We start from the raw sequence: 19006 nt of genomic DNA, 5'->3' as shown, positions 1-19006 counted from the left end.
TATCAAGTTGGAATCATGATTAAAAGTAGTGTACAAACATTTATTCCTTTCAACCCATTGAGATGGGTTATACAAACAATTAGACTAACCCAAACAATTTTACAAACTTCTAAACAAATAACAAAGTGATAAAAAAAATTGATACCAAAGATTTGTAGTGTTTGTTTATGGTTGAAGCAAATCATGCTTCTTAGAATCCAATGAACTCCAATAGAGCAGTATATAGTATCTATATAAATAAAAATATTTATTTTATCACATCAAATAGTATTAGATTTTAATAAGTTTAAAATAATTTTTATATTATTTGATTCAACTAAAAATAATAAAATAAAAGAATAATATCAATATTGCATTATAGAACTTTCATTAGTTTAAGGAGAAAATTGTCTATTTAATTAAAAGTAATTTTATTTGATTTTTTTCAATCAAACAAGTAGAAAAAAAAATTTCTTTCTTTCTTTCCAATTTTTTTAATATTTCTTTCATATCAAGCAACTTAAAAATTACTCATTTATATCACTTTCTTTTTTATCTAAATTTTCTCTCTCTTATTTCTTTCGTTCCTATTTTTAACATGAACCAAACAAAAGAGTAAGTTTTAAAATATAGCTATAAGTATATAATGTCAAACATTTTATTAAAAGTATAATATAACAACTGTAATATTATGTTATTCAAATTTATTTAAATGCATCAAGTACCGATTATACTTAAAAAAGACCTTTTGAATGATATAAAACCTAACCATTTTTTTAACTAAACAAAATTTCATGAAAATATTAATATAATTTATTTAATAAATAAAATTAGCTTAATTTAAACCTAAAGTGAGTTAGGCCAAGTGCTAACAAACCTCCTAGCGTATCCTTACACAACTATATATTTTTGGTTGACACAACTTTTAGTGTAGCCGATGTTGCCTTTGGGCTTTTTCGTATGTAGCTTAATATCTTGTTTTAATGACTACGTAGGTCAATATATGAACTTTACTCGCCCAATTGAATAGTTTGGCCCAAACTATGCTTCATCCACACCACAGCTCATCGACCCTATGATAACCTACCAACTACAGTAACTAGCCAGTACATTGTTTACTACATGACCAAAAATAAACAAGCAAGTAGGAAGTGACTAAACTAGCAACCAAAAACCACCTTAATATTACTCCTACAAACAGAGATCTCGATGTCGACTCATCCTGGCCTACAATTTTAACTATCTATTCTAGAATATTGATGTTCTTTTGACTGTCGTTAAGGTAAGAAGGGTATCTGCAAAAAAATATTTCAATATTGAAGTCAGATTCAATTTTAAATAATAAATGTTATTTAATAATAAAAAGTTTACTTTTTACTGTATTTTTTTACTTTTCTTTTATGAATATTGTTATAGATTAATGAGCTTGCTGAATCAATCTGATTTTTGTTACTGCTAATTAAATTAATTACCTTTTAATTCTGACATAGAGTATCTAACTATGTTAAGTTGAAGGGGTATTCAATTATTTTTTTCTACAAATAGATTTGAGAGATAGATAGGACTAAAGAGTATTTTATCCAGTAATTATTATTTTAATCTGAATGTGAAAACGCTTAATGTCATTAAAATATAAAATACATTTAATCTTAATTAGTAAGAAGATTTATATTATTCCCATGGAACTCTCACTTTCTGTGGATGCATGGTTTGCCGGAAGCCCACGGAGGAGTAGCGGAAGAATGAAAATGCAAACAAAAAGAAGCAAATCAATTAAGCAACGCTTGACGTTGCACTTTGGCAGGTGCAACATTTAAAAGTGGAATCGTCTACGTCTTTGCTACAGCGACGTTGATATTTACTACTTAACGTTAGTTAGTTAATCTCTGGTGTTTCGCCTTTGATTCATTGCATTGGCCTTTTATTAAGGCGGCGAGTGAAGAAAGGGCAAAACAGTCACTCCGGGTAAAAAGGAAAGACAATATTGAGTGGTGGGGCCAATAGCAGGCGGCTACGTGTCACGTTTTCAGACACAACCTCGAAAGAATCGACGCATGAGATGAGATAATAGAAATGATTGAGTGAGAGAGGGTACACGAAGGTGTGATAGATATTTGGGTTACATAAGATTGGATTAGATTAGAGATATCTATCTTGGAGTTTAGGGTTGGGGAAGGTTAGCCTCTATTCCCCACCACATTTTTATTCCTTCCCCTTCTTCGCTCGCTATATATTAATTTAATCTCTTCATTTTCTCTTTTCTAGGTCTCTCTCTCTCTCTCTCTCTCTTCGTCTTTTTTTTTTATTATTCGTCTTTTTCTCTTCCTTTATTTTTGGTTATTCTGGATTGAATTGTTATCACTTGTTTGTGGTGCAGTGCTTCCGGTGAGTTACTTTTTTGTTTTCTCAATTTTCATTTATTCGTTCACTGTTGTGTGTTGCTGTTACTTTTTTCGTGGGTTCCTTAGCTCGAAAGCTGCTTCGATTAGGGTTTCGAAAGCTGCTTCGATTACGGTTTTCAGTTATTTTGGGCTTTTTTTTTCCTTATCCCCCGTTAGAGTTTAGAGCACCAGGTGTTTGCTCAATTAAATTGTTTTTTTTTTTAATTTTATTTAATTGTTTTTTGTTCTTATTGTTTGTACAACTACAATTAAGATATTAATTAATTCGTTTAGTTTTTTTTTCCCAATACGAGATACGAGATATGCATAACTGGTTGTTTTCGTTTTGTTGATTATTCTGTCATTCGCCGCTATCTTTGCAGTTGCTACTTAGTTGGCTGATTTTTTTTTTTTTAAAAAAACTCCTTTTTTCGTTTGTTTGTTAATTAATTTATTTATTCATTTAATAGACAATTTGTTTGTTAATTTTGATAATTAACTTGGAAATGCTCCAACTATATTGTTATTGGTTTCGTTCTGGTGTTAACTTCCTCACACCTCAATTCGCCTAGTATATTTTCTCTTTTGTTATAATGAACTTGAAAGAATGTCTTGGCCATTTGAAGTAATTCTTGATTCCTCTACCATATAACAATCATAATACAGACATTGGGCAACATTTGCTTGAACTTCATTCCTATAAGGTGGGATTCAGTATGAAATAAATGTGGTTCGTGACACTGTTTGTTAAACTATTTAAGCAAGATATTGTCCTGTGAGCTTCTAGATTTCTGGATTTTATGATGTTGATCCTTGTCAGCATGTCTCTGTTATTCATCAAATATGTTTTGAAATATCTTTTATATCCTTCACACTTTTCTGAAATTTTTTCCTTAAATATTGATGTGCTGATTCTGAAAGCTTGGAACATGTTCACATGCCTATCTGATCTGAGTGCTTTCTGTTACTTATGGTGTGTTACTTGTTGGCTAATCTGTTTCATAAAAAATGCAGCAATTCAGGAATTATGGCTAAGGTTTTGGCTCAGTCAATTAATGTCCCTGGCATAGTAGCTGGGCAAAGGCATGGTCAGCAGAAGGGGTCAGGAAAATTAAAAAGATCGGTCAAAATGATGAGTGCTTTACGAACAAATGGATTAAGAGTGCCAGGTTTTTCAGGACTTCGCACTTTTAATCCTTTGGACACTATGCTGAGACCTGGACTAGATTTTCATTCTAAGGTATCCATTGCAACTTCTTCACGTCGAGCAAAAGCTTCCAGATGCATACCCAAAGCCATGTTTGAGCGTTTCACAGAGAAAGCAATCAAAGTAATTATGCTGGCACAAGAGGAAGCAAGACGTCTTGGTCATAATTTTGTTGGAACAGAGCAGATTCTATTGGGTCTTATTGGTGAAGGCACTGGTATTGCCGCCAAGGTTCTGAAGTCAATGGGAATAAACCTTAAAGATGCACGTGTGGAAGTGGAGAAGATAATTGGAAGGGGTAGTGGATTTGTTGCTGTTGAGATTCCGTTTACTCCCCGTGCAAAGCGTGTTTTGGAACTTTCGCTGGAGGAAGCTCGCCAACTTGGTAAACATCTTTTTCACTTCTTACTTTTTTTTTTTTTGGTTTTACTTAATTTATAAGTCAGTAAAAGCATATGTTTCTTCAACTTCAAGCCATCTGTATTCCTAGTGGCGCTCTCATGGTTTTTCTGGTGTGATTGTTACTCAATAAGGTAGAATTGATTTAGTTATATTGGATCTGTAATGTGTGTGTATATATATATATATATATATATATATATATATATATATATCTGCTTACTCAATGAGTCTAAATTTTGATTAGGTATAGAGGAGAAAGGACAAAGTGATAGATTGAGCAAGCTACCCTATTATTACTACTACTCTACTACTTACAGAAAAAATAGAAGTCATGAAATGTAATGATGCAAGAAACTTATCTTGTCTTAAAACCTTTGCTTAATACTTCTTGTATGTCTGTTGAGTCAATTGCACCAAACCTCTACATGCAAAGTTTGTCTGCTACTACTAGCTGGGAGTCTGGCACACTCTTGCTCTAAATGCATTTGAAAAAGAGTTGGAGACTGTGTTAATATTTTTTGTTCAATGCGGCCCTGTGTATGGGGATAAAATTATATGTAATATTTTGTTTTAGATGCTGGAACTTTGAGTTTTAACCCTTGATATTTTCAGGTCACAATTATATTGGATCTGAGCACCTGCTTCTGGGTCTTCTTCGAGAGGGTGAGGGTGTTGCAGCACGTGTGCTTGAAAATCTGGGTGCTGATCCTACTAATATTCGCACACAGGCTAGTACTATACCTTCATTTACCATTTTTCCCACAAATTTCTGTTTACATGAATGTATTCTTTTTTAATCTTAAATTTTATGTTGATCTTAGAATTTCCATTGGATGGGTACAGGTTATTCGCATGGTGGGTGAGAGTGCTGACAGTGTTACTGCTACTGTTGGCTCAGGAAGTAGTGGCAATAAGATGCCAACTTTGGAGGAGTATGGTACCAATTTGACCAAGCTAGCAGAGGAGGTGATGACAGTTCCTAGTTTCCTTCATGACGATGCTGATTATGCTTTAGTGTGCATAAAAGCTAACTATTTCTCATCTGCACCCAGGGAAAATTGGATCCTGTTGTGGGAAGGCAGCAGCAAATTGAACGTGTCACTCAAATTTTAGGCCGTCGCACCAAAAATAATCCTTGTCTTATTGGAGAGCCTGGTGTTGGGAAGACAGCAATTGCTGAAGGTCTTGCTCAACGGATTGCAAATGGTGATGTACCTGAAACCATAGAGGGAAAAAAGGTTTGTAGAAATCATTTTACCTCTGCAATTCTTAAAATTGATTTTTGTTTTCGGCACTATTTAACATATTCAACTTGCTGGATATATGTAAAGTAATTCTACAACAATATGTCATTATATTTGTGGAATTTTATACATGTTGACAAAAAGGAGTTTTATGGCACCACCATGATCATGCCTGTATCTGGGCATGCTGTCTCATTTTGAGTCATATGATTGATATTAATTTCATGTTGGTATTTCAGTTTAGGACCTACTGTTTAAAATTATCGGATTTGTGGGTGTGTGTTCAGTATGAGTGCAATGAGTCCTGACTCTTGAATAATGTGAATGCCTTCTTTGCTCAATTATATTGGGCATAGAATAATCTGTTTTCAACATGTATATCAAGACTATCAAATTAATAGCAAGCAAGTGGGTAAGTACGTGTATTTAAAATCATTTTTAATTATCGTTTCAAATTTATGATAACACATGGATGATCATGATCAATGCAGTTTCAACGGATTTGTGTTGAGTAGTTACCCTTTGATAACTTTTCCACTCTATTATGTCACAAACCAACTATTCAAAAACCTAAACCTTTTAGGTGAAGGTACATAAATGATTTCATGTCTAACACACCCCCTCATGCAAGAGCATTTTGGGCTTGAACTGTGGACAATGTAATTATCCTTTTGTACCATATCCTGAAGTTTTATTTTTATATGGAAAACTAAGGGCAGCAAGGATCAAAGTCCTAACCATGCCCAAGGGAGCCCCTTTTACCATAAACTGTTACGTGAAAGGCATATGAATGGTTTTATACCCAATGTTTTCTAATAATGTACTTTGTTCTGCATGAATTAGGTTATAACCCTTGATATGGGTCTGCTTGTTGCTGGAACTAAATATCGTGGTGAATTTGAGGAGAGGTTGAAGAAACTGATGGAAGAAATCAAACAAAGTGATGAGATAATACTTTTTATTGATGAAGTGCACACTTTGATTGGAGCAGGAGCAGCAGAAGGGGCAATTGATGCTGCTAACATACTAAAACCAGCTCTTGCAAGAGGTGAACTACAGGTAGTATTTTCCCTTGACATGTTCATAATGGATTTACTGCTTGCTGACTCTGACCTTGTACTCAATATATTATGTAGAGGGAGAAAGAATGGGTTTTCAGTTGTTGGATTTTATTGGTATCACTCAAACTTTTGCATATTCAAGGGACAAAAGACTTTCTCTGGTCATAAAATTGTCTTTGTAATTCCACAATATGCAAAATGAATATATGATCTTTCTTCTGGTCAGTCAATGTTCATAAACAGTTAAAAGTTAAAACCATTTTGAGATATTTAATAGGTCTGCTTTGAGTCAGCTATCTAGTTACAATTCTAATATACAGTCAAAGTTGTTGCTTGCTATTAGTCAGAATTAAATAAAATGCTGAAGGTCTGTAAATTCAAGTTTGGCATTTCCAACAGTTTCAATCTGGGTTGATAATAGAATCCATTATTGTCAATGTAGACCTATTTCGAAGGTTCTTATGCCCAGACTGAACTCGCCACAATGAACAACTAGTTAATTATTGAATGTGTTAAATTCAGTCGCAGTTGATGGCATTGTACTGGGGTGTTTATTTAAATATTTCTGCAGTGTATCGGAGCCACAACATTGGATGAATACAGGAAGCACATTGAAAAAGATCCAGCTTTGGAGAGACGATTCCAGCCAGTTAGAGTGCCAGAGCCAACTGTAGATGAAACCATACAAATACTGAAAGGACTTAGAGAACGATATGAAATTCACCACAAGCTTCGCTATACTGATGAGGCTCTTGTAGCTGCAGCTCAGCTATCGTATCAGTATATCAGGTTTGTCATAATTCATCTCTGCACCTTCTATATTCATTAAATGCCTTGTCATTTATGCTGGTATACCATTTTTTTTCAATACTGAATCTTAATGGAAATTTTCCACTGAATTACGCTGAAGTATATGTCAAACTTCTCGTCCTCTTTGAATTATGACATTATTTGTGTTGGAATTCTAATATGTCTGTGTGATTGAGATCTGTGTTAATCAAAATGCTATTTATGTCCTTTTCCCCTTCTTGCCGTATACTGTAACCAAAAATATCCTGATCTGCAGTGATCGATTTTTGCCCGACAAAGCTATAGATTTGATTGATGAAGCAGGTTCACGAGTTCGGCTTCAACATGCACAGGTATATATATATACATTGTTTGTCTATCCTTCAACTAGCAGTTATAGTTTCTATTATCAAGCTAATTTGGACCCCAAACTTGATGTACTTCTAGTTACCGGAAGAAGCAAGAGAACTGGACAAGGAGGTCAGGCAGATTGTTAAGGAGAAAGAAGAAGCTGTACGCAACCAAGACTTCGAAAAGGTAATGTCTCACCCAAGTTTTTGCATCCGTTTGCATGAAGATTATCAGCTACCTTGTTGAAGGAAAGTTATACGTTTTTGCTTAAGTAACACAAAGAATGACTGGCATTTTGTCGATTATAACTATACATTGGCTTCTGTTTTAGTTTGTTGAGTTTAAAGAATGATGTAATGTGTGGTTCCTTTCTTGGCTAATAATTTGTGGGTTATGTGACATGAATTTCTGAATAGGCTGGAGAGCTACGAGATAGAGAAATGGATCTTAAGGCACAGATCTCAACACTTGTAGAGAAAGGCAAGGAGATGAGCAAGGCAGAGAGTGAGGCAGGGGATGGAGGTCCTGTAGTGACTGAAGCTGATATACAGCATATTGTTTCATCCTGGACTGGTATTCCTGTTGAAAAAGTCTCAACAGATGAATCTGATCGCCTCCTTAAGATGGAAGAGACTTTACACAAGCGAGTCATTGGTCAGGATGAAGCAGTAAAAGCCATAAGTCGCGCTATCCGACGGGCCCGGGTTGGATTGAAAAACCCTAATCGACCAATTGCCAGCTTCATATTTTCTGGTCCAACTGGTGTAGGGAAGTCTGAATTGGCCAAAGCATTGGCTGCATACTACTTTGGCTCTGAAGAAGCCATGATTCGGCTTGACATGAGTGAATTTATGGAAAGGCACACTGTCTCCAAACTTATTGGTTCGCCCCCTGGATATGTTGGTTACACTGAAGGAGGTCAATTGACTGAGGCAGTTCGGCGTCGTCCTTACACTGTTGTACTATTTGATGAGATTGAGAAAGCCCATCCAGATGTATTCAACATGATGCTTCAGATCCTGGAAGATGGAAGACTAACAGACAGTAAGGGTAGAACTGTGGATTTCAAGAACACACTTCTTATAATGACATCAAATGTTGGAAGCAGCGTGATTGAGAAAGGAGGCCGCCGAATTGGTTTTGATTTGGATTATGATGAGAAGGATAGCAGTTATAACAGAATCAAGAGCTTGGTGACTGAGGAGCTAAAACAATACTTTAGGCCAGAATTTTTAAATAGGTTGGATGAAATGATTGTTTTCAGGCAGCTAACAAAACTGGAGGTGAAGGAAATTGCTGACATAATGCTCAAAGAGGTGTTTGATAGACTGAAGAAAAAAGATATTGAGCTTCAAGTGACAGAAAGATTTAGGGACAGAGTGGTTGAGGAAGGATATAATCCTAGTTATGGAGCCAGGCCACTAAGAAGAGCCATAATGCGGCTTTTGGAGGACAGCATGGCTGAGAAGATGCTTGCTAGAGAGATCAAAGAGGGAGACTCTGTTATAGTGGATGTTGATTCTGATGGTAACGTGATTGTGCTAAATGGTAGCAGCGGTACGCCAGAGTCTTTACCTGAGGCTCTCCCCGTATAATGTGGGTACCTTTGCTAGTACATGTTTACTTAATTTATTTAAACCATAGTCTTTGTCTGTTTTTACTTGTTGATGTTCCGAAAGCTTGTAATTGATCACTGGTAGGCCCAGTTATGCTTGCCCATACCCAAGCAAAACAGGTTGAGAAAGGGGGTGGGTAGCGGGGGGTTACCACCCTAAACTAAAGAGGGTGTGGGGGTGAGAATGAGAGCTGTGTTTGGTATATACCATGGACAGTGCATCACTGAACTATTCCGTTGGAAGCTGGGGTGTTTTTATGATTTCAATGGTTGGACCGTGCTGTAATATCCCAGCGTTACTGTAAATCATCGTTACGGCGTATTCATTGCTTGAAAGTTGAAACTGCAATGCATGTATTCACAAATGCTTGCACATTTAATGACAGGTAACAGGGTCGGGGAAATTAGATCAATTTGAATCCGACGATGTCACCAAAATTTCATTGATACGCACTTTTTTTTGGGTCAAGAAAAAGTTACTAGCAGGGAATGAAAGAGGTCATTTATTTTTCATTTGGAGCCTGGTTGGGTTTAGGGGAGGTTGAGTTTATTTAATAAGTCAATTTAAAATTTTGAAATTTATTAAATTAAAAAAAGTCAAATCTTAAATTATTTAAAAATTCTTCTAAGTTTATCAAATAAGTTATAATGATAACAAAAATAATAAAAAAGTTGGACGATACATTAATGTTTTAGAACAAAGACCTGTTAATTTACGTAGTCTTGTTAACCTATTTCAAGATGACTTTTTTAACTTACAAAGATTATTATATAACAATTTTTTAAATATATTTTTAAGATAAACAAAAATAAAAGATTAGACAGGCCATACAGCAACTAACTTTACCTAGTCTATTCTAACCATAATGGCCAGCAACAATTGAATCGAACTCCCGCTATTCATACACCGTTATATTTTAATATGATAATCACCTAACTAATCCGTTGCTTAGCTTGTGAAAAAGCTTAATCACGACAGTTCCACAAATTACAACTATCCCAACGAGTATACTTTGTACCAACTATGTACAACAATGAATCAGGGAAGCAATTGAACCCACTTCCGAATCCCTATTTTACTTGCACTTTTAAAAGAAAAACAAAAAAAAAGCTTACAGCCTGTTTGTATAGATTGAAAACTCCGTTTATATGAATTACAATGCAGGTTTTGTGAGCAGTGAAATTCTCAATTATGAAAAAACGGAGTTAACTTGCCTATACAAACAGGCACTTAGCTGCTTGTGTTGCTAAAATCTAGCCACACTCAACTCCTAACATGAAAATAAAATGATGAATGACCATTCGTTGTATTTGGAAGAGTAATCTATTGATCTATCATTGAATGCGACTGCCTTTGGGAGGGGCTAACACTCCCACCACGGCTAATCTTCAAAGCTGTTAATGCCTTTTGGATCTCCATTGTCATGGCACTATCTACACTCCCTGAGGATAGCTTTTTATGAGATTTCTGAAGATGGAGCTTCAGTGAGCTACTGCTTAGTCCAGCATTCTTGCCACAAATAGGGCAAATTTTCATCATTGGTTTCCGCTGCTGCCACTCCATTGAAACCTTCCCATGCAGTTTCTGATCCAGTTCCAGTAAGATCTTTGCAAAACCATCATTGGGCTGTGATCGACGATGAACTCGTTTCAGAGCATTCCATGCTTCTAACAAAGTGAACTTCCTACGTTACAAAAGCTTTTAGTTTCTAAACTGTTGTCACTAGCAGTAATATAAGCTTATAGTTGCAAGTGTTCCACATACTGAATAATAATACTTTAAGGCCCCTAACCGGGTAAATAATGGATAATTATAGAAAAAATTAGTTTACTGATAAAATGTATCTAATAATATAATTAGTTATTAAGATTCAATTATTGAATTGTAAGTGCAAGTGCAACATTAATGGGTTATAGAGGGCCAACTGGCCCAACTCCATAGCAACACCAGTTTTGAGCACCATATCTAAGATTGTATTTATATTTTTACTTACTTCCTCAGCATTAAGTATGCAAGGACCAAAGTGACACTTCTGCTTTTCCCTTCAAAGCAATGAACTAAAACTCTCAGACCAGTTTGCTCAACATAGTCTATAAAATCACAAGCCTCTTCAAATATGCTGCTGATGTTAGAATCTTCATTGTCACACACCTGTTCAAATGGGAGATTGAACAGAACCAATGTGAAGACTCATTCTTGAGCAGAACCTCATATTGAAAGTAAATTTGGTACCTTACAGAACCAACAGAATAATTGTGGTACAACATAGACAGGAGAGTACAACTTACAGAGAAATTTTTGTATGTGAATAGATCAGGAAACTGAGAACTTGACTGACCAATTTCATTTGTACACAAGCACATAATATGAGTGATTCCTAAGTGTTGCAGTGTGTATGTAGATCTTGCAGCCAGTGCACCACCAATGAACAGACTATTTGTAACAGTTGATGGCCTCTCTGTATTTGCAGCCTCGGATATCAATGCAATCCTCTCAAGGATATGCTCAAGCCTGACCTGAAAGTTAATAAAGTAAATGCTTTCTGCGAATATGAATCCTTCGTAAATGAAATGAGTCCAATATATTGGTTTTGCATGCTATTTTTAACCAAGATACCTTCAACTCATATGCATCAACAACAGTGTTGTTATCACTACCCTCAAAAAATCCTGTATTGAAATTATTCTCCTGGCACAACTTGACAGCATCGTTTTTAAGCAGTTCATTCCACTGTTCCAATTCTTTATTAGATTCAGAGTCAACCTGGAAATTATGATAAGAATAAGATAAGAGAGAGAGAGAGAGGGAACGCAAGGTAGAATGCAGTTTCACATGGCAGAGAAGAGCAAGTTGCAATACTTCTATAAGAGAAATAGAAATAGAACTACAAGAAAATATTTTACTTCGAGGAAACCCACATTTTCAAATGCACTATTTCTGGTTTATGCTTCTGAGTCTCCAAAAAAACAACTAAAACTGATTCCCCAAAATTTATGTTCATTCTTAATAGCCATAAACATTCTTAACACAACTCTTAAATATTGTCCACATTTATTGATTTTGTGAAAATAGACTTGCAATAAAATCATTTTATTTTGCAATATGTTACAGACCGACTATTTTTTATCTATCCAAAAATAAATAAAAAATGCACCAAAACAACTTGACAACTATATCAGTTGTACCAAAACCATGAATTAGTAAACAAGTTTATGTTAACTAGAGACCAACCTTGGCAAATTTATGGAAGTCACGGAGCTTAGTTGTCAAGCGGAGACCACGAAGTGACTCCCCACTTCCTTTAGAGTGCTTTCCATGCCAACATTCTCTTGGCAGAGAAGAAGCAGAGTCGCAGTAATCTCTATTACCAGAAGATGATGATGCCCTTGGAGCAGTTCTCTGTGATTCTGAATCACTAAAATCTTGATGGATGTCATTGGAAAACCTCTCCTTACTTGTTGGAGAGGAAAAATTGCCAGCAGTAGCTAGTGAAGGTGAATCAGGAACCACTGCATCCTCTTTTTCAGACTCCCCTGATGGTACTCTGCTTATAGTAGTCATAAATGATCTTAACAAGTTATCAAGTTTTTGGTGAAGTGTGAGTAGGAATATATGGAATCCCTGCAGATCCCTAAGAGCAGCACGAAAACCAGTACGGAACTCATGGACTACTGAGGCTACATCACCCGCATGAACATCAGTTGTTGCATTTGTGTCTTCTGGGGGAGGATGTCCTAATCTCCCTCCAGTTATCTCATGTAACAGGTTAGAGGAAAACTCTGAGCTATTGAGTAGTAACTCAACCAACTTAGGATAATTAACCTGGTCATCTGCACGTTTTCCAGCAGGTGGTCGGCGGGGAACCCCAGAATCAATAGCAACAATGCTAAAGTCAGAAAACATTGATTCTCCTGATGTTTGACTTTTAAGGCTCATGTCTGCGGGTATTGATGATTCTGTGATGTCTGAAAGACCAGAGCCTTGTGATACCAATCCAGGATTATGATTATGAGAATTCAATCTGCTATCTACTGAAATTGACCTTCTTTCTTTATGAAGCGCCCTACTCACCCTTGGTCCATATCGGACTGCTGCAGAATCAAAAGTTTCTCCTATTATATCTGTACTTGTAGATATCATCTTTTCAGCCAATAACAAGTTTGCAGAGTTCCCACGCCATCTAAGTTGACGGCAAGGGAGCCTATCTTCATTTCTGATGACAAGGTCTAGCATCATTACCCTGCCAAGGGCTGCTGATGTTCTTTCAGCATATTCCTGTGATTCAAATGCACCTGAGCTTTCAAGCATGGGTGAACCATGTACATAACTGCAAGAAGAATAGATGGTGAATCTTTAGAATAAACAATCAAAATTATATTATTGAAGAATAGCCATGTGCTTTTGCATGGAAGATGCTATATTCATTGCTGTCCTGGGAAATAGTGATACTGGATTTGATTTAGCTTAACAAAACGACATAATTTACATACTACTGCAGTCCAACTTCCAACATATTGCACACCATCATCACATGGAGAAGAGCACAAAAAAAGAGTTAGTTATCTTTTGGTGATTGCATTCCACATTTGAAAATTGAAACAACCACATCACGCCCAATTATGAGCAGTTGTGCACAGTTGTTTCTAGGAAACAAAGAATCATCAATAGGTTGAAAAGTAACAAGCCAAACAAGATATCTCATGCTGCCATGTTATAAACCATATCTTATTAATTCTAGAACTGAATAATACCTCATAAACAATAGACATCGGCTAAGCTCAAGTGCTTCCAAAAGTTCTGTGCATGTCATTTCACTAATTTCATCACCCGCAGAACTTGCTGCATCTCTTGCTTTTTCTGTAGCCTCTTTTATTTGGAGCCACTCTAAACTGGTATTGTGAATGACTCTAGCCTAGTATTCCAAATCAAAGTAAAGAATGAATATGATAGAACTTCAGCTTGATACCCTAAGCTTACAAATCTGATGGTCATGTTAGATAAAAAGTAAGGAAAAAACCTGTGGAGTTTGGACTCCCAACCACTTGGCAAATTCATAACCAAGGCGTTCGGATTGTGTTGCCATTCTGGAAGATGATATCTTTATAACAGCTGCCACTTCTTTTCCAAAAATATCATCACTCCCAAGGCCATTGAATAAGGCAAAGAAGACTACTCCTCCCGAATTTACTGTTACCTATGTGCACACATCTGATAAGAAACTGAGGCAGAAGTAAAGAAAATAAACAGTTTATGCAAATGTTTCTGTACTACAAAAGAAAACTCAAAAATTGGTACAACAATGATTTTTTTAGGTAAATGCTAACAAGTGCCCTAAGGACAGGACAGTGGTTAACTGGTTATGAATTATGACATTGAGGGTATGAAATAAAAAATTGAAAGCTTTTATTAAAATATGTTATTAATGAACTTCCCCTCATGGTTTCCAATGCAGTCAAGTTTGATTTTCAATAAAAACTTTCCATTTTCATTTTATTTCTTGGCTCTTGTTAGCAAAGACACTTCTTTAGATGAACCCAACTACATGGGAAAAGCTTAACACCCAGAAAGAATCAATTAACAGAATAGATATGGAAGCACTTAGGTGAAAACTTAATGAAGAAAAGCCCTTAACATTATACATTAAGTATAATAATTGTAAACAAGATTATTTAAGAGTATAGAAAAATAGCAAACCTCAAGAGCTCTGTTCATTTCATCCTCAGAGTGTTCATTGCTGCTTGTGTGCTCAGTATGGTGGAGTGAAGAGAGCCTATCCCAAGAAAAGGAGCTTGATTCAATGTCCAACATTTCAGCTTTGCCAAGCCTCTCCCACAAACTAATTTCTGTTTGGTGATCAATTTTTGCATCCTCGGTAGATTCTCCCGGGCTGAAAACAGATTAAATCACCCTTAGCAACCACTTTAGAAAGCATACTAAATTCTTATCACACCCCTTCCAAAAAACATAAAACTTTTGGCCTATTTATTTTGGAAAAACTCAACAGTTTGTTTTTACTTCTTATTTTCACAAACAATTACATATTATTTTCACCATTTCTTGGACACAATTTTAAAAACAAGGAACCAAAAAGTGAAAAATCAACATGGCATTTTTGTAATTATTTATGAAAACATTTTCTTGAACCATACATACATATCCGTAGCATCTGTCTAAGACATTATATTACATTCTCAACGACAATCATGAAACATAGTGCAAATGCAATAGAGAAATAGAGAGAGAGAGAGAGAGAGAGAGAGAGAGAGAGAGAAGAGAACCTAGAAGGCATGGTGGAAGGACGGTGAGGGAAGCCAGAAGAGCGATAATTAGAAGTGCGTTTACGAACTAATTGGAGCCATTGCGTGAACATAAACGCAGGCCCTGCTGTGATGTCTCCCAACATGTACAAAACCTGCATTCACCAAACAAGTTTCAAACTTTTTCATTGCAGCAAAAACCCGGTTGCATAATCTACCTTGGAAGTAACGCTCAGAGGCAAGGGGGCCTCAGTTTCCTCGTTCTCCACTTCCAATTGTTTTTCTTCACCTTTACCCTGCAATTCGCACTTAATTTCACAATATCACATTATCTATCTATCTGTGTCATTAGGACTAAAAGTGAAGTTTGAAGATCACACACACTGGTTGATGTACATATATAAGATCTAGATTATACAAGTACCGTTTTTTCATTTATATAAACAAGCGAGAGCGAAAAGAGAAAAATGGGTATGAACCTGATTTTGAAAAGAGTTGGTGATTCCCCAGGGATGCTGCTTTTGCTGTTCTTTTGCCATTGGTATTATAAAAAGATTAGATTTTAGTTTTTGTAATAAAAATAAGAGCTAATGCAAAAAACTGCTGGCAATGGCAGGCAAAGTAGTTTGCTATTTTCAAGGATGGAGGGAAAATAGCGATAGAACCCTGAATCAAAACCTCTACAAAGTAGACAAGATCATGAGTGGAGTGTGATGAATTTTGATATAGAAAATAATCAAAATTTCATAAATCGGATTGCGTCAGTTTTGATTAAAAAAACAATTAACCGATAATGGGTTGAGTAAATGAATTAGCATAGCTAACAACGTACACAAAAATTATACAATTGATAACTTAATTCTAATCTCGTTGATAACAAATTTATTGAAACTAAATGATAATTTTTTTAAAATATAATGTATTACTAATAATTTAATATTTATCTAAAATAAAGAATTAAACTAGTTAAAAAAAATCTCTTATAAATTATAAAATACAAATTTCAATATTTATTTACACTTATAGTAATACACAATATTTAAAAATTAAAAATTAATTAATCAATAATTTTTAATTTTTCAGTTCAAACAAACTAAATGGAATCAAAATAATATAAAAAGAAAAAATATGTTATGAGTTATTCGATTGAATTAAATTTTAATATTATAAATTAACAACTCAACTTTTATATTAACGAGCTAAAATTTTTACTTGAATCAACTCATTAATTTTTAATTAGATAGGTTGAGTTTATTATGTCAACAAAATTCATAAACATTTCTACTATAGGTTATAATTATATAATAATAATTTGTTTAAGTAATAATTAATTAATTATTATATGATAATGGTTAGTTTATAAAATAATAAATAGTGTATTATATTTTAGATATAAAAAGAATAAATATAATTAATTTAAAAATATTGAGGTAGGTGACGATGAGTCGAAAGAAAAGAAAAGAAAGTTAAGTTTGCCAAATGCTGAAAATGAAAAAACTGACTTGCTTATAATTTCACCAAATAATCACACTCTTATTACACCTAGAACAAGAATCATTTGTCCACACTCAAATGTAGTGTGAAATAGGTATATATATATATAAATAAAAGTAAAAGTAACCTCCTTTATGATAAGTCATTCAAAAGTTTTTGGTTAGGATTTAATTTTTGAATTTTTTTTAAAAATTAAGATTTAGTTTATGTCATCAACTTTTTTTATGATAAACTAACTCATCATTGCCACATTATATAATTTTTTAATATTTAATTATTTAAAATTAATATTTATAAATAAGTCTTTAAATATATTTTAAATATTTACAGAAAAGTCTCTCTTCAACCTTTTTCTTTTAAGCATTTTTTTTATAGCTCTTTATCAATTGCTTCTTTTAATTGATGAATTTATTTTTTTAATTACTTTTTTTATTATTATAATGTGATAAATATAATATTCTACTTTTTTTTTCTTTTACAATAAATAATAATATTATACTTTTAAATTTAGAATTTTGTTAACCTGAGCCCTTAAGACTGAATTTAAACATTTACAAATAGAAAATTTTTATGAAAAAAATATATCGTTATTATATTGAAGTTATAGAAATACAATAAATATTTCTCTTTCTAATATAATTTTACTATTATTAGCTGTTTATCCTTAATCCTAAGGATTGAAGTTAACAAAATCCTTAATTTTAAAGCAAACAAAAGTGAACTATTGACAAAACAAAAGAAGGAATCATTCAATAGTACAACAATAAGAAAAACATATGACAAGATAAAAGAATAAATTCATTAATAGTAAAAACTTCACAATTAAGCATCCAGTAATAGTACTAATAATTATTGTAGCATTTTTCTTTGGTTATAAATAGCATTTCAATATGTAAAAGAGACATTTGAAAAACCAATTCCTTTCGAAACAAGCCTTCTTTGTAATGGTCTATCTAGATTCTTTAAAGCTTAAAAATTTCTATCTTCAATTTTCTACTATCAATTAAGATTTTATATTCATGTTTGGCTTTCTTTTATTTCATGATTAATAAATTATGTTTTTCTAAATTTATATTATAATAAATATTTATACCAATTTATAACATTAACATATAACTTTTTTATGGTTATACGTTATAAGCTATAAAAACCTATGTCTACTTATATTACCTTATATTTTACGCAATATAAACTTGTTATATTTTAATTTTAAATTAACTAAGTAATTATTTTAATAATTAATCAAAATATGTTTTATTAATTTTATTTTTTTCTTTTAATTATCAAATTATTAATCAATCAACTAAATTAAGTCATACATAAAACAATATGTTCGCTATATTGTTGTGACCCACGTTGCGATGTACTACAACTTTCACTAAGGAAATTTTTTTTTTAGAGTGTTAAGCTTTTAATAGTTAATTTAACAATTTTTATAATTTTGTTACTATTTATTTAACCTTTTTTTTCCTTTAGTATATGAATTAATTGAATTATGTTTTTGAATCTTGTAGCCTTGTTGTAAATATTTTTCTTGATATTATTGTTCAATGTTAACCTTAAGATAAATGACTATTGATAATTATTATGAAAATTTTGTATTGTTTAATTTTGCAACTATTATTTTTGTTGAATTGATAAAATTTGTATGCTCCCTCGTACATCTTACTTACACATTCATTGCACACTTTGAGTAGGACCCTATACCTAGGTCTAAGTATGCTTAGCATTAGAGAAATTATGCAGGAATGTAATTTTGAATGCACATTCTATTTGACTATCATGAAAACCCTAACTAAAGTATTTTCTTGGTGCCTACATCTAGTACACTATGTGATTTGGGGTCAATATTAGGGATTGGATCTTAGCTCTAGTGGCTTTTTAAGATTACAAGTCACTTTTGATAAGTCTTTACAATTAAAAGAAAGTCTTATCATAGGTAAACTAAAATATGACACAAATGGAGTATTTTTCCTTATCTTCCCTTTTAGAAATCATGTGAACTATTAATGCTCTAAAGTTTTCTAAAATAAAGAGATTTTGCTACAATTTGGAAAAATGCTAAGGGCTAATGATTCACATGATTCTCTATATCAAATTTCCTTACATTATTTTCATTGCATATCATTTATCCAAGGATCATGCTTATTGCCATCCCTTTAATACTTATTTTAACTTAAAATTGATTTTGAAATAAGATAAATGATAATGATTTACATGTTTCT

General features: G+C 33.5%; 2 protein-coding genes across 13 annotated transcripts; one reads left to right on the top strand and one right to left on the bottom strand.

Moving 5' to 3' along the window:
• The first annotated feature begins 1891 nt into the window (after nucleotides 1–1891).
• LOC113847334 (chaperone protein ClpC, chloroplastic) lies at nucleotides 1892–9625 on the top strand. 12 transcript variants are annotated; one of them, XM_027476372.1, is made up of 11 exons: nucleotides 2131–2155; nucleotides 3375–3952; nucleotides 4582–4697; nucleotides 4813–4935; nucleotides 5022–5207; nucleotides 6057–6272; nucleotides 6350–6388; nucleotides 6846–7063; nucleotides 7341–7416; nucleotides 7511–7600; nucleotides 7831–9351. In XM_027476372.1, exons 2-11 carry the CDS (start codon nucleotides 3388–3390, stop codon nucleotides 9007–9009), a joined length of 2808 nt encoding a protein of 935 aa, XP_027332173.1. In that variant the 5' UTR covers nucleotides 2131–2155; nucleotides 3375–3387; the 3' UTR covers nucleotides 9010–9351. The 12 variants fall into 12 exon arrangements, with proteins under 12 accessions (XP_027332201.1, XP_027332191.1, XP_027332173.1 ...); XM_027476453.1 differs by lacking the exon at nucleotides 6350–6388 and having other exon boundaries at nucleotides 2150–2364; nucleotides 7831–8926; nucleotides 9031–9351; XM_027476364.1 differs by lacking the exon at nucleotides 2131–2155 and adding an exon at nucleotides 2159–2364.
• A 470-nt stretch (nucleotides 9626–10095) lies between these two features.
• Nucleotides 10096–15945, bottom strand: LOC113847387 (dual specificity protein phosphatase PHS1-like). The gene is made up of 11 exons (XM_027476473.1): nucleotides 15767–15945; nucleotides 15506–15583; nucleotides 15309–15442; nucleotides 14725–14917; nucleotides 14048–14224; nucleotides 13782–13942; nucleotides 12262–13357; nucleotides 11647–11793; nucleotides 11319–11546; nucleotides 11024–11181; nucleotides 10096–10714 (listed from the first exon to the last, which is right to left on the bottom strand). Exons 1-11 carry the CDS (start codon nucleotides 15824–15826, stop codon nucleotides 10354–10356), a joined length of 2793 nt encoding a protein of 930 aa, XP_027332274.1. The 5' UTR covers nucleotides 15827–15945; the 3' UTR covers nucleotides 10096–10353.
• Between the last annotated feature and the right edge of the window lie 3061 nt (nucleotides 15946–19006).

The sequence above is a fragment of the Abrus precatorius genome, unplaced genomic scaffold, assembly GCF_003935025.1.
Source record: "Abrus precatorius isolate BTA unplaced genomic scaffold, Abrus_2018 Scaffold10, whole genome shotgun sequence".
NCBI lineage: Eukaryota > Viridiplantae > Streptophyta > Magnoliopsida > Fabales > Fabaceae > Abrus > Abrus precatorius.
Note: the sequence above shows the minus strand (reverse complement) of the source record. Positions and strands in the feature narration are given on the sequence as shown.

Coding starts and splice junctions, on each gene's coding strand:
- LOC113847387 (XM_027476473.1), bottom strand. CDS start 15,826: ATGGCAAAAGAACAGCAAAAGCAGCATCCCTGGGGAATCACCAACTCT. Junction 14,918..15,308: donor CCTTCCACCATGCCTTCTAG/GTTCTCTTCTCT, acceptor ATCTGTTTTCAG/CCCGGGAGAATCTACCGAGG. Junction 13,943..14,047: donor TGGGAGTCCAAACTCCACAG/GTTTTTTCCTTA, acceptor TTGGAATACTAG/GCTAGAGTCATTCACAATAC.
- LOC113847334 (XM_027476409.1), top strand. CDS start 3,331: ATGGTGTGTTACTTGTTGGCTAATCTGTTTCATAAAAAATGCAGCAAT. Junction 4,698..4,812: donor CTACTAATATTCGCACACAG/GCTAGTACTATA, acceptor GGATGGGTACAG/GTTATTCGCATGGTGGGTGA. Junction 6,273..6,845: donor TTGCAAGAGGTGAACTACAG/GTAGTATTTTCC, acceptor ATATTTCTGCAG/TGTATCGGAGCCACAACATT.